At 43.7% G+C, this 19,744-nt stretch overlaps 1 protein-coding gene across 3 annotated transcripts in view; it reads left to right on the top strand.

The window, feature by feature from the left end:
- PDE1C (phosphodiesterase 1C) overlaps positions 1-19,744 on the top strand; it is a 335,246-nt gene that overhangs the window by 250,784 nt on the left and 64,718 nt on the right. For all 3 annotated transcript variants that reach the window (XM_087917919.1, XM_087917920.1, XM_087917921.1), the window contains 2 exons: positions 7,532-7,632; positions 11,788-11,916. In XM_087917919.1, the coding sequence (XP_087774045.1) occupies positions 7,532-7,632; positions 11,788-11,916 (230 nt within the window). The remainder of the gene's footprint in view (positions 1-7,531; positions 7,633-11,787; positions 11,917-19,744) is intronic.

Genomic DNA, 19,744 nt, shown 5'->3' with positions numbered 1-19,744 from the left:
TGTATAGTTTGGGAAAGAGGCACAGACAGAAGTGGTAAATTAAATACTGGGTGAGTCACATGTGGAGTAACATAAGTGTGGGATTGTTACTTAAGGCCTGAAACCAGATGATTTTGCTCCAGTCCAGAGGAAAATCAGAATAACACACAGGGAAGATTTTACTAGAAAGGGCTTTCTTTTGCTCCAGGGGAAAATCAGAATAAAGACATGGAAAAGCTTCACAGCAAAAGGCTTTTTTGTTCTGCTCTGGAAGAAAATTAGAAGACACAGAGAAATTTTCAGTGGAAAAGGCTCTTTGCCTCTGCTCCAGAAGAAACCCCCAATCAAAGCCCCGGAGAAACAAAAAGAGGGTGAACGACCACCACCTGCACTTTTCAATGGTTCAGCACAGTGAACCATTTTCCTTCCAGATTAGACTGTGACTTTCTGCTTCTAAGAAAGTGGGAAGGAAGGTGGGGGAGAAGAGATCATTCTAATCCTTCCAGCAAAACAAATTGAAGCCCAGTAGTCTTGGAAAAGATGCAAAGGAGAGGGATCCCCTTGGAGACACAGCACTTGCTTAGGAGAGGAAAGGTAGCTTCTCCCCTCCCCCATTCCAAGCCAGGTTGAAGCAGACTTTGCTTGCAAACTTGGAGAGCTTGCAAAGCATGAGATTGTTTATGATCATCCATCTAGAATAATACCCGAATATCAATATTTTGACCTAGGTGAATCATTGAGTGGAGCCCAGTAGCATGATAACACCCACTTCTGTACATATGCTCTTTCTCTGACTACCATAATTTCCTCACTATCTCCAATTCCAGTAATAAAAGCAAGAATTAAATCACTATTAGTTAAGTTAGCTTAGACAAGTTCAGTGATAGCCTTGAATAAGGAATGCAAGGATGGTTACATTAACATTAACAGCCCTCAAAGAGAGGACAGAGAGAGAAAGAAATTCAAGTTGCCTTGCCTTGACTTCCCTTGGTATAGGAAATAGAAGAAAAAAAATTATATTAGGTTTTTAAAATTCTATTATTATATTCAACAAACATATCATTCCTGTTGTGGACTGCTAGTTGTCTGCTTCCTGGTACAGCCTATATTGAAGGCCTGACAGTTTGCGATGACCTGGGGTGTAGCCCAAAGGCAACATAGTCAGATAATAAATAAGAGTCCCTTTATTAGCTCCATCTTTGCCCCCAATGACCAGATTACCTTCTGACTGGAGAAAAATGCTCCCAGGAACAGCCTTTGACTTCAGAGAATCAAATCCAAAACATGGTCAACAAAAACTGTAACTATAAATCCAATCAAGCCAAACTGGGGTAATTAGTTTGGCAGGGCAGGAGCAAAAATTCCAGACATGCAGGCACGGCAAAACTCACATGGTTGGGAAGATGCCAGAAACACAGATAAGCAAAGACAACACAAGATAAAGTTATGTTTGCTCCCAGAAGCTGCTGCCATCAGCATTCAGTTCTTTTAAACTTTCATTCCCAGGTGTGGCTAATGAATGGAATCAGGGCCCTTTCCTCCCCCATAAGCCACACAACCCACTTTGTTCTCTTCTCTGTTCCACCCTGCATGCCCTAGGATGAAGAGGGGGTGGGCCTGGGTCTTCCTCTGAACTCCCTCTGTCTTGTTCTATCTCTTCCCTGCTCTGCCCAGCCAGACTTTGCCTTTCCCCAGCCTCCTCCACAACGGAGCCATACTCCCACTCCCTGTCAGCTGTTCATCTTTCTCCTCGGATTCAGACTCTGTCAGGGGCATGATACAGTTGGGATGTTCCAGCCCCTCCCCGCACCCATCAGAATAGAATATCAAAAAATAGGATGAAAAATGACTGCTTTGATTCAAGAATGTGATAAAACGAGTTTATGGTCTCACAAATTTGAACAATACACATGTAAGAAGGACACTCAGTATAATTGTGACAAGGTAAAAAAGTTTTATATACTTTTAGTACCTTAGTACTATAGAAGCAAAAAATCTGATAATACTTTAGAAACTCACAAATGTAGCAGATTTTTCCATGAATTATAGTTCACTTAATAAGGTATATTAGCAGAAATCAGGGAATCCATAAAAATGTACAGAATATACATATTTTTGTATTCTAAGATATTATAACCCTTTATAGTTTTTACTACACCAACCAAATAATATATAGCTGTTTATTCAACATATTTTTCATAATTAACTGTGAGAAATGTAAAAGATGTTGAATGCAGGGTTCTTGAATAGAGAGTATTACTTTAAACTGGGCAATGAAGACCCCAACCATGAATGTTATGTTGGAGCCAATTTCTGTCAGTACATTTTGATTGAAGCAAAACATTTGCTTTAAAGCTGATTGTAAACAACTACATGATCTTGCTCTGTAAAACAACCATAGGTGTGCAGCTGCTTACTTCCTGATTGGTAGTTACCTCTTTATTGGAAGCAAGAACTCAGTTATTTTAATGAGTAACATCCTAACAGGAAGGCAGTTTTTGATTCTGTCATTGTCTTCTGGTAGAGAATTGGAAATGCAAATTTAAAAAAAGAGATGGTGAGAACCAAGGTACATCTTTCAAATATTAAGTTGATATTTATTTATCAAGTTAAAGCATGAATAGCAGAGAATACTATTGTTTCTGCCAGACTAGGAGGGAGGGATCTCTGTGTACATGCAATTATACAGATATAATTTCACACATGCATCAGGAGAAAGAAAGCTTGTTATTATAACTTATTCTTTATATTCCATCTGTATGAGAAGGGTTTTGACTTTATAAAAGTTGTATACTGTAATGTGGAGAAAGTAAAAATGTCTGTAATTACTTAAATCTGTATACACAGTCATTAGAAAAAGAGTGTTGGAGCTTTGACTATTATTAGGTGTAGAACCCTGCTTTATACAATGGATTTTTCAGCTGCAATGATATCGGCATAATGCTTTCAGATCAGAGTATCATACATTTCTGATCTGTTGTTCTTTGTAGATTATTTCCTCCTTGTTCAGATCTATGAAAATTATTTGACTACATAGATATATGCTAAATATATTCAAAAGAGGAGATGCATAGATTCTGTGAAATGTATTCAAAAGAGGAAATCCACTGAAAGCATATCTTTGAACTTCTTTCAAAGAAGTTCTTTTTTATTCTATTTTTTATTCTGTATTTAGAATTTAAGTATAGCTTTTATAAAACATTGTAATTATCAAACACTTGCTTCATCAGCTTTTGAAAGTTTTAATCATGAACAATTAATCCTAAAGTACTCTTTTTAACTATACAAAGAACATTAAATAATTTAATGTTAAATAATTTTAACTATGCAAAGAACGTTTAGTAATTAATATTAAATAACATTTTTAAAAGTAAAGATGGAAAAGACCAAAAGAATAGGAATATTTTCAAATATTCTCAATATATACAAGTTTCCAAATATTTGGAATTCAATGCTCCAATGGTTGTAAGTGTGAAGAATGGTCATAAGTCACTTTTTTCAGTGCCACTGTAACTTTGAATGGTCACTAAATGAACTGTTGTAATTACCTGAACAAAAATACAAAAAACTTATTTGCTTGCAAAAAGCTGCCCTAAATACCAATTATTAGATTAAAAATACCTGCAAGCTGGAGTTACAAATCAGGCAGGGTGTCAGAGCACCTTGAGGAATGAAAATAGTTAAAATGCAGTGATAACTATCAAGCAGCCAACCCTTGATCATAAAGTGAAACCCTTTAGCAGAGAGGTCATTTAAGCGTTCCAGAAAAAGCACACCCAGGAAAAGCAATCCTTAGATCCATTTGCACCACTTAAAGATACCAGCTGGTCTCACTCACCTCACAAGATATCCTAAGAAAATCATCCAGATTTAAGGAAAGGTCACATGCCCTCCACGAAGGCAGTAAAAAAAAAGTCAGTGCCAAGCTTGCATCCTGCCTCTTGGAAGTATACCCCAAAAGTACAGTGCCAGATACCACTAAAGCAATGAAGGAAGACCCCCTCCCCAGATAGAAAAAGAAACCCTGAGGCAGGAAAAAATTCAAACACAATACAAATTATTAAATCGCAACAGTAGATGTTGCTTGTTAAACCAATTACCAGAACAAATAGACACAGGAACTAGCCAGATTTCTCAACCAAGTTTCTTTTCGGGAACAGAGATTAACCTTTTTCCTTCCAAACAAAGCTGAATAGGGAAAATTATCCCTTCAATAAACACGGGATTAAACATCACCAAGGTCAGAATTAAACTTCACCAAAAACCAGTTTTAGACTAAAACTAAGAAAGGGTTTGTAAACTCATGTTTGAATGTCAAACTTTCTAGCTAGCCAAGAAGCCTTGCTCAATGTCACTCATCTTGGTTCCTTGTCATTAAAAGCTCCTTCCTGGTTATTCAATTATTTCTTCAAAGTGCTGATTGTTACATGTGGCTGGAAGTATATCCAATGGCAGTGTAAAAAATGTAAAACAATCCTTCCCCTTTAAGAAAGTAAAAAAAAAACAACCCTGCTTCGGAGACATAAGTCTAGGTATACTGCCAAGAATGTAATAAAGGTGGAAAAAAAACAAAAGGAGATTTCTTCTAACTACCAATTCTCCAAACTGTTTAGAAAGTTAACAAGAGGTTCTATAGAACCAGTCAGAACTGGTTGAATCGCACCCTGGATGGGAGGCTTGCCTGGAGGAAAATCTGATGTGGTGGCTACTGGTTCTGGTGATAGGATTGGATTCGTTGGCAGTCTCTTGCAATCTCCTCTTTTTCCTCCATCTTCACTGAGTCTTTGCACTGCCCAATGAGCAGATCGGTACTGGGGCTCAGCATCCCAGACAGCCCTCTCTTGGGCTGCTGTTTGACAATTTTGAGATTCAGGTTAATGTCAGAATTCCAGGAAACAAACTCCAACTCACAAAACTCCGAGACAGGCACAGGAATATCACAGCATGGAATCTTCTGGTGCTAATATGGTTTCCAAAGCTGACGCTGATAATAGTTGGTGAACCTGAGGAGTTGCTGGACATCCTTCACTTGCTGAGGAGGTTGCCAACTGCACAGAGGCTCAACCTTGCTTGGCTCCATTGCAATTCCCTCAGGAGAGATGTGATGTGATGGACTGAAAAAACTGGCATTTTTCCACTTTTGTATACAAGCAGTTCTCCTGGAGACATTGCAGGACTAGGCGCTGGTGCTGTTGGTGGCTCTCCTGGGAGGAAAAATAGATCAAAATATCAACCAGATATTTTCCAAGAGGTCTTGGAAGATGTCATTCATAAAATGTTGGAAGACGGCAGGGGAATTGGTTAACCCAAACAGAATGACAGTATACTCGAAATGTTCGTACCTGCTGTGGAACTCTGTCTTCCATTCATCCCTGGGCTGGATCTGAACTCAGGTCCAATTTGGTGAAGATGGTAGCTTCTCAGAGCTTTTTGGAGCTGTTCCAACAGTTCAGATATAAGGGGCAGAGGATACTGATTGCTGTACTACTTGCAGTAGTCACAAAAAAGCCTCAAGTCTCCGGTCTTCTTCATGAACAATACTGGGGCAGACATTGGCGATGATGAGGGCTGGATAAACCCTGTGCCAGATTTTTGTCCAGGAAATCTCACAACATGGCCAACTCAGGTTCTGACATCGAGTACAAACACCCCACTGGGAGCATCGCATCCAGAAGCAAATCAATGGGGCAGTTGTATGGCCGGTGCAGGGGCAATTGGTCTGCCTTCTGCTTTCTGAAGACATCTGTAAAGTTCACTAGGTTGGAAGGCAAGGACACCCCGGGTGGACTCAGCAACTGGCCTGCACAGACTTGATTGGTGTGATCCACGCATTGCAAGCTCGGGAAAGTGATGAGGTTCTGGGACCAGTAGATTTGCAGATCGGGTGTACGGAGCCAAGCCAATCCCAAGACAGCAGGGAAATGTAGACCAGAGGTAATATAAAATTGGATAGCTTCTTCATGAGAGCTGATGGCAAGGTGCAAGGGTTGCATGGTGGCCTTAATAGGCTCAGAAAGAAGCACCCGGCCATCAATGGTCTCCACAAGCAGAGGGGGATCCACTGGATAATGAGGGACTGCATATTTGGCTGCAAATGCTGCATCCATAAAGTTCCCTGTGGACTACTGGACAGAAATACTCCTGCCGCCAGAATCAAGTGCTAGAGGGATGTCTGGGGGCCATGTCCACTGGATGTGACTCGGTTTTGGTGTGTGCCCGATTCAGTGTCTCCCCTAGGTTTTGCTTGGGGCATTTCCTGACAGGATTTTCTGCGGCTATGGGGCAGGCCCAGTAGCTGACACCCCTTGTCACTTCTTGGGCCACTCCCACGACTCCCCTTTTACTCCTCTTTATTCCTTATAGGAAGAGCCATTCACTGTCCATCTGTGCCTTTACTCCTGAGTCGACCTTTGTTCCTTAACTGTTTCCTTCTCCTGGCAGTTCTGTGCATGTGCACATTGGGAACAGGCTCCAACTGTTCTTCTGCCCCACTGATCTCCGATGGCAGCTGATAACTATCAGGCAGCCCTGGCCTGATCTCTGCCTCCAACACAGAGCACTAATCAGAGACTTCTCCAGATTCCAGGACTGGCCCATGTTCCTCCCCAACCTCCTCCCTGTCCAAGTCTGTGGCCAGCTTCGCTTGCTGCTGGCGGGCCACAACTCTGGACAAAATATTCGGAGTTTATTTTACTATCTTGTTAGAATTTGAAGTTCTTTAACAGTCTGTAGGATGCCCCAAGATTAAAAAGGATACAATCAAGATCAAGTGAGGTACTAATACCACTCTATAAAACCTTAGTAAGATCACACCTGTAGTACTGCATCCAGTTTTGATCACCACACTATAAAAAAGATGTTGAGATTCTAAAAAAAATGCAGAGAAGAGCAACTAGGGTGATTAGGAGACTGGAGACTAAAATATATGAAGAACGATTACAGGAACTAGACATGGTTAGTTTAGTGAAGAAACGGTCCAGGAGAGACATGACAGCAGTGTTTCAATATCTGAGGGGCTGACACAGAGCGGAAGGAGGTCAAGCTATTTTCCAAGACACCTGAAGGCCAGACAAGGAATAATATATGTAAATTGAACAAGGAGAGATTCAACCTGGAAAGAAGGAGAAATTTTCTGACAGTGGGACCAATCAACCAATGAAACAGCTTACCTTCAGAAGTTGTGGAAGCTTCATCACTGTAAGCTTTCAAGAAGAGACTAGACTGCTATCTGTCAGAAATGGTGTATGGTCTTCTGTTTGTGTGTGTGTGTGTGGGGGGGGGGGTTGGACTAGATGACCTACAAGATCCATTCCAACTCAATCTGTAATTCTAATTCTGTAAAATTCAGAAATATCAAGATTGTCTATAGACAATAGCATAGCTATTGAGATTAATAATTTTTAAAAATTCTGTATCATTATTCAGGAACTACAGCAATGATAATCTTAGTAAAAAGATATCAGATTCCAACATTATTGGTCTTGCTAAACAATAGTCTATTTAAAATTTGCAATATAATATATTATCTAATTTCTCAAAATCTTTTTTTCAGCACTGGTTGACAGAACTGGAAATCTTTGCTATGATTTTTGCAGCTGCTATCCATGACTACGAGCACAGTGGAACTACAAACAACTTTCATATTCAAACACGGTGAGTGCTGAAAGATAAACTATGATCAAGCAAAACTGAAAAAATGTTGAAGAGGAGTTTGCAAAATCAATTTAATAGTTTTAGATATTGGGTACATTTGCTATTAAATTTCTAAGTCTAAACTTCATTAGTATAGTTCCACTTTTGCTTCTCACACTTTGACTGTGGCTATCAAAATAAAGTTCCAGGCAGGTCATAAAATTGTTGTTAAGTTTTAAGTATGTTTTTCTGATCCATATTCTTTCCCTGTTCATGTTCCATTTGCTGGCTTAGATAGTTCATTTCATCCAATCTTTCTGTTGGTTTCACCAATTCATGTATATCACTTGTTGATACCCATACAGATTGGGAGAGCCAGGTCTTCATGTTCTTCTGGAAGGCCAGAAAAGTAGGAATTGATCTCATTTTGGGGGGCAAGATGTTTCATAGGGCAGGGACAAGAGTAGATCAGACTCTCTGCATGGATCCTGTCAGGCAAAATTCTTTAACTGATGGGGTCTGTAATATACACTCTCTGCTTGACTGATTAAGACATGTGATTATAATTCAGACAAAACATAGTCCCATGCCATGAATGGCTTTAAAGATTGGCCCATGTCAGTCTTTATTGGGCCAGGAAGCAAATGGGAACATTTACAAGATCCCTAAATTCATCCAGGATGGAGATACACAATTGGGTATCATATGCATACTAATGATGCCTCATCCTGTGGTGATTTCACCTAGTGTAGGTGATTTCATCTATGTAGTGCTAAAAAGGAGGAGAGACAGGACAAATCCTGATGCACTTACAAAGAAGGTCTGTGAGTTGCAGTGGTGGGATTCAGCCAGTTCGCACTGGTTCAGAAGAACCATTAGCTAACTTTCTGAGCAGTTCAGTGAACTGGCTGTTGGAAAAAACAGCTTTTTGTTTTTCCCACCTTACAGAGTTAATCCTGCCAGAAAGGCAGGAACAAGACATTCTGGTGTGCCTCTGTGTGTTGTTTCTTGCCTAATTCTTATCTTTATTGCCTGCTTAAGTGTTTTCAGAAATTGACTCTGCATTTAAGCCTTGTTACATTGTAACAGCTAATTGTTAGTGGCAGTATGCCCAGACTTTCTGTAGCCTGGGCTTCTTCAGAGGTATTTTTTTCTTTGCTGATACTTAGGGGCTTGGCTTTCTTAAAAGGGGAAGAGTTATTTTAAACTTTTTACACTGCTTTACTGGTTCCTAGCACTGTCCCTTTGGGGTGTACTTTTAAAGGTAGGATGCAAGTTGGCATTCTGTCTGATTTTTTTTACTGCCTTTCTGAAGGCATGTGATCTTTCCTGAAATCTGGATGATTTCCTTAGGATATCTTGTAAAGTGAGTGAGATCAGCTGGTATCTTTAAGTGGTGCAAATGGATTTAACGATTGCTTCTCCTTGGTGGGAAAGGGTGCATTGTCAGTTCACTGAGCACAGGAGTCTCTTGTCTATGGGATTCTTCAGTCATCCGGGTCATGGTTGTTCCAAAGGTGTTTTTTTCAAGAGGTAACTGGACTTTCATGATTTCCAGAAAGTTCAGTTGCCTCTTGAAAAAGCATCTTTGGGACAGAATCTCTTGTATTGCTTAGGAGTAGCCAAGACACATGATTGCTCGCTGACAGTAAGATTTTTTTAAAAAGGAGGTAGAGGTGTAGATCCTCCAATTCATTTTAGTTTTCTGTCATGATAATAAGGCTTAGTAACATGGCACCAGGCTTGAAGTTTATTTAGATATCTGTGGCATGTGCTACTTTTTTATTGTGATCCTGACAAGCTTGCGAGGGCTGAGTCTTGAACCTGGGTCCCCTATATACTTGGTTAATTTGTCTCTTTAACTCAGCATTTTGTAGCCCAAGTATGCCTACCCACCTTCTGGAGTGCTTAAATGATCTCTCTGCTAAAGGGTTTCACTTTATGAGCAAGAATTGGCTGCTGAAAGTTATTGTTATATTTTAACTATTTTAATTCCTCAAGATGCTCTGGCTTGATTTGTAACTCTGGGTTTCAGGTACTGCTGATGAAAAAGAAGGTATTCAGACAGAATGGTTTAGGTTTCCATGATGGCTATGTGACTGTCATTGATCTTCAGTGTGTATTCCCCCATTTTTAATCCAATGATTGGTATTTAGGGCAGTTTTTTGCAAGCAAAGAAGCTTTTTGTATTTTTGTACAGGTAATCCTTGACTTGCAACAGTTCATTTAGTGACCATTCAAAGTTACAATGGCACTGAAAAAAGTGATTTATGACCATTTTTCACACTTATGACCATTGCAGCATCGCCATGTTCACGTGATCAAAATTCAGATGGTTGACATTTATGGCAGTTGTAGTCTCCCATTTATGATAGTTGTAGTCTCCCAGGATCATGTGATTCCCTTTTGCAACCATCTAACAAGCAAAGTCAATGGGGAGGCCAGATTCACTTAACAGCCGTGTTACTAACTTAACAACTGCAGTGATTCACTTAACAAATGGAGCAAGAAAAGTTATGAAATAGGGCAAAATTCACTTAATAAATTTCTCAATTAGCAACATAAATTTTGGGCTCAATTGTGGTCGTAAGTCAAGGAGAGGCTGTGCGAGGCAAGGCCAGGTGTGACAAGGAGTGGCTGGGAGGAGAAGGGTGAGGCAGGGCTGAGCATGTTGAGGTGAGGCACTTCTCAATGTAAATGACATCGAGTTGTCCATGCCCACCCAGTCACATGACTACCCAGCTGGTCATTAGGGCAGCGAACAGTTGATAAATTATTTGAATCCCACCACTGGTGGGTTGGATGTCTCACTCCCCAACAATACTGTGCAGAATGAGACTCAGAGTAAGGAGATGAATCAACACAGAACTGTGCTGCACATTTTCAACTTCAATTGCTGGTTAATGGTATCAAAGAGATCTAGAAGACTGAGGATGGATACAGTAGCTCAATTTAAATAAAATTGGCAAAAGACAAAATGCTAATAAATAGGGTAGAGGCATTGTTACCTACCAGGTTTCTACAAAGTTATAGATAAAGTTCAAAAAAGCTCACAGTTCAGGTATTGTGAGTTAGGGGATGCATAGGGGAGGAACTCAAATATTATCTAGTCCTGCTCAGGTGATTTAAGTAAATATATATAAAGAAAAAGACATATTTTTGAGTTATACCATTATTAAGGTTCATTGTCAGGGATCAGCCTACAAGCTTCCTCTGTATTAATGAAGTGCAGTAACGCTTCAGCATGTCATGAAACTGATGAGCTGATGGATATATGATGGGTATTAGAGAATAATATTTGAGGGTCTCTGGGAGTACGTTAGTAAAAAGGTGACAACAGTAAACATCTGGTTTTGATGGAGTAAGTTAGCATTCACACTGCAGCCTACACATTCTTCCAGTTACCAAGAAGGTTGGGGAACAAGTATATCTCTTGTTGAAATGGTTACAGTTTTGAGCTTGGATAAAAGGAAATTATGTTGAAACCCACTTCAGTTGTGAAATATACTTAATGGTCTTGGCATAGATTTTTCACAATGAACTTTCATACAATGTAATTGCAAGATTAATGTCATGCAATGAAAAATGATGCATTCCTTTTCATCTGTTAAAAACATATAAAATACAAAATCATAGTAATAATTTTTCTGTTATTATTTACTGCCCTCTAGCCACATATGGAAATAGATATAACCTTAATGTTAATGGAGTTTATGTCTGAATAAAAATGGTTTTATGGAATTTTTTTTTTACTACAATCTGGCAACTTGATTTATTCCACAGCATTTTAAGGGAGAGGGGCAATAATCTAAAAAAAAGTTTGATCAATGGACTGTGCTTTTCATGAAATATCTTAGAATAATTTGGAATTCTATGGAATTCTCAGTCACTCAGATCATGATTGTACCAAAGGTGCTTTTTTCAAAAGGCAACTGGATGTTTTTCCTTGAAGATATTTCACCTAAGAAGCTTCTTAAAATAATTTATTAAATGCATATGAAGTGGGAGAAACTCTTCTGGCCTGAAAGAATTAAAATGGAATTTGGTTTCCTCACCCATTTCTTACAAAATAATAAATACTAGAAATAAATATTTTGGTACTGCACAATACTATACAGTATTTAGCTACAGCTAGAAGAATAAAAGCATATAAGAATGGACTTTTTTGCTTTATAGGTCAGATACTGCCATTTTATACAATGATCGGTCTGTGTTAGAAAATCATCACCTCAGTGCAGCATTTCGACTTTTGCAAGATGATGAGGAGATGAACATTTTATCTAACCTTTCTAGAGAAGATTGGAGGTAAGAATGCTGGTTGACCTTGATGGTTGTCAAATGATTGTTCTGGGTATTAAGTGTGTACTCAGCATGAGCACATAGCAGAAAATAGTTGGTTAGCAATTAATGTGAGAAGCTGTTGAGAAGAAATGTGTACTGAAATAATTCAAATGAACTACAAATAATTTTAAAAAATGCCATAACAGTGTGCCACCTGGTAAAGCTGCTGTTGCCAAAGAATGGCAGGAAAACAAATGGAATGGTAGGAGAACAATAAAAATACATCTGGTCAGTGAGATGACATGTTGAATTATCCCAAACAATATTGGTCCCCAAAGTTTGTTCAATTATTTCCCAAAAGTGCAATGTTTTCCAAGAAGAAATACATCTTCTTTAGCACCTGTAAGAAAAAAACAATAAGATCAAACATGGAAAACTGTATATTCTCCATAGAGCTGCTACGAGCGTCCAGGATGGGAGGTGCTCCAGTCTCGGCTCTCACAGGCTGAGCTTGAAATTGAGGAACGCCTCTCCCCATCACGTGGTCCTCTTGGCGTTCCCCAGTTTTTTGCTCAGCCTCGTGACAGTCAGGCTGTTTTTCTCTAGCTCTTGGCCGATCCAGGTTTTCTCGCAGATCTTCGATCAGGTTGGACCCTTATTTTCAATTTGCGCAGTGGATTTGGGGCTTGGGCTCCCTAGGGAGCTTTTTCTTCCCTCCTAATCATACGGGGAGCAACTTAATCGCTGTTTTCTAGGGGCAGCATCCAGCGCTTCAAGTGCCGGCGCCCCCCATCGTCTGCCGCTCCTTCGCTTCAACGCTGAGCGCCGCTTCGTTCCTGCCTTCCATCTCGTTGTTTCCCCTTCGTGAACGCCGTCAATAGCCTAGGGGAGATATTCTTCCCCTGCTCCTCCTGTTATTCGTGGCCTTCAGGCCTCTTCTCTAAGGGAGAGTACTGCCGCTGAGAGTCCTTTCGCATAGCTCGCGGCCACCATTTTGGGCGCCGCGTGGCGCCCGCCATTTTGGGTGTGCCCAGGTGTCGCCTGCCATTTTGGACGCGGCCGCATGGCCGACCGCCATTTTTTCTGGGCCTTGTCTGGTAGGCTGCGCGACTGAGTTATCACTAGACAGTTCCCTAGGACTGCCTATATTCTAGCTCGTGTCTTCAAGGCCTTATTCGAAGGTTCCGAGCATTACAGGGTCCGTTGGCTCCGCAGCCTCCTCAGCTGGCGAAGTAGCAGCATTCACATTCCCCGGTCTTCGTCTGGGGGGCAGCTGCACAGGCGTTCTTTTGGCTGATTGGACACTTGGGCTAGTCCCAGCTTTCTTATTTTAATAGTTTGCAAAAAAAATTTGACCAAAAGGGGTGTGTGAAACAATCGTGGTGATACCCGGCCTTGGTGTAGGCCCCATCCAGACGAGCCAACCGTCTCATATTAACTCAAATAAATTTTTTCTTTCCAGCTTTTCTAGATGGCAGATGACAGAGTTTCACGTGGCACTTCTCTGAAGGCCAAGTCAAAATCTCATTACCTGCGCAACCAGGCACAGGAGACTTCCAAAGCCTCCCAGAAGGATGCCCTCAGACGTCACAGGGCAATTGAGAGGGAAATAGATAGGCGGTCTAGAGAGTCAAGCTCCGTGCCTCTGGCTCCTTCTTCCTCCGCCCCCTCAACCTCCACCCATCCTCCTCCCCCCCCTCCTGCTCAATCCTCAGCCTCGCTGCCTAGGCAAGCTCCTGAAGCTACTTTCACTCCCACTGCTGCTGGCCTGCGCCCGGAAGAGCCACCCCAACCTCCTATGGCTGAAATTCCTGAGAACATGAGACTATGGATGGAGTTTGCCATCCGGCAGGGAATTGCGCAAGGGCTCCAGCAGATGGCCGGTCCAGCCCCATGGCCTGCGGCCCCCGAAACTCACGTACCATCTGTCAGATCACTCTCCAGATCAGATGCTTCGAATGGTCAGGTAGTATCCCAGAGGGAATTGCCTCTCTCTCTGGGGATAGAGGAGGTGGAGGCACAGGAGCTCGGGGGTCCCACCCAGTTTGGGGAAGAGGAAGATCTTGACTTGGGGTCCATCATTTGCAGCGAACCCCTCTCGGGAGCAGACCCAATGGAAGGGGAAATGTCAGAGGATGAAGGCCTCACCCCGGACCAGCCCGCCTTTGTGGGGCTGTTTAAACTGCACCTGTTCAGGTCGATTCTTTTCAAGGCAAAAAATACCTCTGGCCTGACCCCTCACACACCATCTGAGCCTGTAGCCTCGGGGGTGCCTCACGACTCCATCTTCTCTTAGCCCGTGGTGGAGACTCATGTCATTCCGGTCCCACCTATCTTCTCCGACCTGGTCTCCAGACAACTAGCCTCCACGGGGCCCCCTCCTCCCCCTTCCAGTCAGGACAAGTGCTTCTTTAACCTTGACCCGGAATTCTCCCTTCTGCTCGATCCCCCATCTGTTGACGATCCTATCGTGGGTCTAGCTTCTCCCTCAACCCCTAGCGATGCCTTAGAGGCACTCAAACCAGAGGACAAGCGAGCTGAGCTAGCCCTGCGCCGTGCTCACCAATCCGACGCCTGGGCTATTAGAGCGTCTACTGCTGCGTCCTTCTTCACCAGATCCTCAATTAAGTGGCTCCGGCAGCTTAAACAACACATCCCCGCAGCCAACCTCAGGGCGCAGCAGGACATTGCAAAGCTCACGGCCGCGGCCGAGTTCTTGGCCGACACTACCTTTCAAGCCGTGAAATTTTCCACCAGAGCCATATCCTCTCAGGTCACTGCTCGCCGCTGGCTTTGGCTCCGCCACTGGCAAACGGACATCAAAAACAAAGTGAAACTGGCATCCGCTCCCATTTCGGGGGAAACTGTTTGGATCGGTTCTCAACCCCTTCCTGGCCGAGACCCGCAACAAACGTAAATACCTTCCCTCGCTTTTTCGGAGGTCTGACCCCAGAGCCCCTCCTCCCCCTTTCGTCGAGGTTCCTTTCACCCTCCTCCCAGGCCTCTTTCCCCTAGATACTTCCAATCCCCTCCTACAGACCCCTCCTCCACAGGACCGGTCGGACCCATCCGACAGGCCCAGAAGAGGTGGTCCCTACAAAAGGCCCTTCCAGGGATCCGGGAACAGGCCCTTCCATCGCTCAAGATAATTCAACCCCCTCCCCCATAGGCGGCCGCCTCAAGCATTTCGCTAGTCAATGGGAGGCCACCACTACCGATGCATGGGTCAGGGACATGGTTCGCTTTGGCCTTGCACTTGAATTCCAGTCCCCCCCTCCTGAATTTTTCATGTCCTCCCCCCTTTCCAGGAACCCTACCAAGAGGGCCCTCATGGACGCCGCCATTAACCATCTCCTTGACATAAAGGCTATCCAGCCCGTTCCCGCAGCTGAGCGGGGACGAGGCTTCTATTCCCATTTGTTTGTAGTGCCCAAGCACTCGGGGGTTGGAGGGCTATCCTAGATTTAAAAAGACTGAATCGCTACCTCGTAAATTTAAAATGCACACCTTGCAGTCTATACTCTTGGGAACCCGGCGAGGGGACTGGCTCACCTCAATTGACCTCTCCGAGGCATACTTACACATTGCAATTCGACCCTCCCACTACAAATTTCTGCGCTTTTCCTACAATAAACAGCATTTCCAGTATGTTGCACTTCCCTTTGGTCTGTCCTCCGCCCCCAGGGTTTTCACCAAGGTTTTGGCAGCCCTCGCCGCCCACCTGAGATCCTTCCCTGTCCGTCTCCACTGTTACTTGGATGACATCCTCATCCTCTCCTCCTCAAAGGTTCAGGCCCAACGAGACACTAGGTTAACCTTTACCACCCTTCAGGACCATGGGTTCCTGATAAATTGGAGGAAAAGTCACCTTTCCCCCTCTACCCGGCTTACTCACTTGGGGGCGGTGATCGACACTACTCAGGAACTGGTTTTCCTGTCCCCGGACAGGTGGCTCAGTATCCAACAATCCATCAAGCACGTCAGGCGGGCAAGGAAAGTGTCTCTCTTAGATTTGTCAAAACTGTTGGGAAGCTAGTTTCATGTATCTCTGTTATCCCTTGGGCCCGTTTCCATACCAGGTCCCTTCAATGGTTCCTGCTCCCGCATCAGCGTTCAGGAAGGAGCAACTCAAGACTCCTGGTCAGAGTCCCTCCAAGAGTTCTCACGTCCCTCCTTTGGTGGACCAGGCTGGCCATCAACAAGGGCCACTACTTCAAGGAACCCGACCGGTTAACTATCACCACAGATGCGAGCCTCCTCGGATGGGGCGCTCACGTCCTCTCCATCTCGTCCCAGGGCAAATGGTCGGCAACAGAACAACTCTGCACCATAAATTGGCTGGAGCTCCACGCTGTCTACCTGACGCTGCAGCTTCCTACCCCAGGTACGCCGGCGTCATGTCTTGGTCCTTACAGACAACATCACGGCGAAGGCCCATATCAACAGGCAGGGCACCCAGTCAATACGGCTCATGAGAGAGGCCGAACGTCTGTGCCGATGGGCGGAATCGAACCTGTCTTCCATCAAAGCAGACCATATATCGGGGGCCTTAAACATCCAGGCAGATTGGCTCAGCAGAGCCACCCTAGACCAAACAGAATGGCACCTCCATCCATCCCTATTCAGGGAGGCAGTCTCAATCTTCGGTCTCCCCATGGTGGACCTTTTGCATCCCCCTCAATGCCCAACTACCAAGGTTCTTCTCCAGGTACCCCTCTCACGGGCGGAGAACCACAATGCCCTCCGTTGCCCTTGGCCCCCAGGGCTCCTTTATGCCTTCCCCCCTGACCCTCATCCCCAGGGTGATACACAAGTTGATCCTAGAACAAGCAGAGATTCTTCTGGTAGCCTTATTGGCCCAGACGCCCCTGGTTTGCAGACCTTCGCAACCTCTCGGTGGCCCCTCCCTGGAGAATCCCACCCGACAAGATCTCCCTGTCCCAGGGCCCTCTTTCACACCCGAACCCCCAATGGCTCCAATTAGCTGTCTGGAGGTTGAGCGGGACCGCCTAAAGAGAAAGAATTTTTCCAGCCAGGTCATAGACACCATCCTGGCAGCCAGACGGCCCTCGACCACGCGAATCTACAATGCTACCTGGGTCGCCTTTCATACCTGGGCTCATAAACTCCAGATCAATCCTCTCTCCCTCCATCGCTCAGGTTCTGGAATTTCTTCAGGAGGGTCTCAACAAGGGTCTGTCCACCAACACCCTAAGACGTCAGGTCGCGGCCCTGGCAACTGTTGTTTCCTCAGATAATGGGGGTCCCCTCTCCCATTACCCCCTCATCCGGGCCTTTCTCAGGGGAGCTTCCAATCTCCACCCTCCGACTATACACCGTTTTCCCACCTGGGACCTCAATAAGGTCCTGGTCTCTCTTACCAAGCCCCCTTGAACCCATCAGGAGGTTTCCCTCCAGTTCCTCACCCTCAAAACTGTTTTTCTTGTGGCTATCACATCCGCTCGCCGGATTTCGGAGATGGCAGCCCTTTCCATCAGACAGGACCTATGTATCTTCCATTCAGATAGAGTCGTTCTCCAACCTGATCCCACCTTTCTCCCAAAAATCAACTCAGCATTTCACAGGGCTCAGGAGCTCATCCTCCCGAACTTCTGCCCCAGACCCTCTCGAGAGAGGGAGAGACAGTGGCACACCCTCGATGTAAGGCACGCCTTAAGAATATACATCAAGCGCACCCAACCATTTCACAAGTCAGAGGCCTTATTTGTGTCTTTTCAGCCCACGTCCCTCGGCCACAAAGTGACTCCCACAACCGTGGGCCGTTGGATTAGGGCCGCCATCGCTAAGGCCTACCAGGCACAGGCCCTACCTGTTCCATCTGGCGTGACCGCTCACTCTACTAGAAGTGCGGCTACTTCTGCCGCATGGGCCACCCAAGCCTCAATAACTGATATCTGCAGGGCTGCCACCTGGGCATCCCCATCCCCTTTTATCAAACATTACAAGATCGATGTATTCGCCTCTGCTGAGGCTTCCTTTGGCAGGCGGGTCCTTCAGCGGGTCCTTGAGGTTCCAGGGGAGATTCCACACCAGACGGGAACCCGCCCGCAGGACTCACCAAGCTTTGGTATGTCCCATCCTGGACGCTCGTAGCAGCTCTATGGAGAAGGGGCATTGGTTCTTACCTGATACGCTTCTTCTCGTAGAGCTGCGTAGAGCGTCCAGCCCCACCCATTAACCCGTCTGGTGGGGAATCTCGTTTCGGCCAACAAATAATTCTTAGTTAGGATGAGAATAGGGTTTTCCTTCTCGTCTTCGCAAAACTGGGGAACGCCAAGAGGACCACGTGATGGGGAGAGGCGTTCCTCAATTTCAAGCTCAGCCTGTGAGAGCCGAGACTGGAGCACCTCCCATCCTGGACGCTCTACGCAGCTCTACGAGAAGAAGCGTATCAGGTAAGAACCAATGCCCCTTTTCTCAGATTAGTTTATATGGAAGGCAAAGACAAAAAATCTTTTTAAATAGGAGTTCAGTAAGTTCTGAAACTTACAGAATTTGTTTGTGCTTCTTAATATGAACTTTTTAAAAATAAATTATTATTAAAATACTTTTGTGGCAATCATGCTTAGCTGTTTTTTTAGCTGAAAATAGGATTCTAGGCTAGATTATCATCCTTGCAAGATAGTCCAAAGAATAAGCACACCCAGGTGTAGTAGTTCTACTTTATTGTAAGGTTATACTAATAGAATCTTACAAGTCTGAAAGTATATTTCCCTCATCTCTTTTGCAAACCAAGTAGCATATCCCTTTAATATTTTTGCCTTGGCCACATTCCTTCGCTTACCCAACCATTCCCTGGCTTCAGCTCTTCTCCCCTCTCCCAGTATAATTTCCATATACTTGCTATAGTCCAGTGCTGTCATATGAGCATATATCTAGTAACACAAAATTGATGAAATTTTCAGTGCTCATTAGAAATGCTCCTGAACCTCAGTGGAAGATTTGTAAGTAGGATCATTAGTCCTGACTATATAATGAACCTGGACCTTGTTCAGGATCTTGTTTATATGAGACCCTGAATGTGTTATTGTTAATTCTAGCAGAAATTATGATTTTATTAATATCTTTTTGTGTCTATTTGTCTGCAAGAGCAAGCATCCAGATACATGTACTTTTATTAGCTGCTATAGTTTCTGTTTTGGAAGATTTTTTTTCAAAGCACATTCCTATGGATAGATTTCACTTGAATGATTCACTTCCTCAGCCATTCAGTTTAGTAACTGAAATCTCAAATTGTGAAATCATGTTTTGGAAAATAGCTATATGATTAGTGTCAAATTCCTATTTTTTTAATGTGATGGAACATAAATTGGTCCTGGGAACAGACTATTAAGGGGGAAGTTTCAGAGAAGATTACTTAGTCCTGGGAAAGAAGAAAGCATGAGAAGGAAACTCAAAATACCCTGCTTTGATTTTGTTTGGTATGTGATTTATTAGAGAGGAAGTCTAAAAAGTTTCCAAAATTCGGATATAATATCCTCTGCTGCTTCTGAAGTTTCTTGACCCTGTATACTGACAGCTTGTTTATCATATTTGTATCCTATTTTTCCTTGATATATCAAGAGTGCGGGATGGGGGAAGTCATTGTTTCCTCTAATAACAATTCTAATTTTACTGTGAGATAGTGGTTGGCTCAGAATACCAATGACCTCTATGAGACCCTGGTCTAATATCATAACCTTCATATTCCCCAATCAATCCTGTTGTGCCTGATATTTGTTCTTGCTGCTGCAGTTTCTTCATCTCTGCAGCCATAGGTCTGTGTTGTTGGACTATAATGTGTGAGCCCTGCAACAGAATAACAATCAACCAATGTATGCATGTGTTCTTG

Source organism: Pseudonaja textilis, chromosome Z (genome assembly GCF_049901715.1).
Source record: "Pseudonaja textilis isolate UNSWEBS1 chromosome Z, rPseTex1.2, whole genome shotgun sequence".
In the NCBI taxonomy this organism is placed as follows: domain Eukaryota; kingdom Metazoa; phylum Chordata; class Lepidosauria; order Squamata; family Elapidae; genus Pseudonaja; species Pseudonaja textilis.
This window is presented reverse-complemented; position numbering and strand designations above follow the sequence as displayed.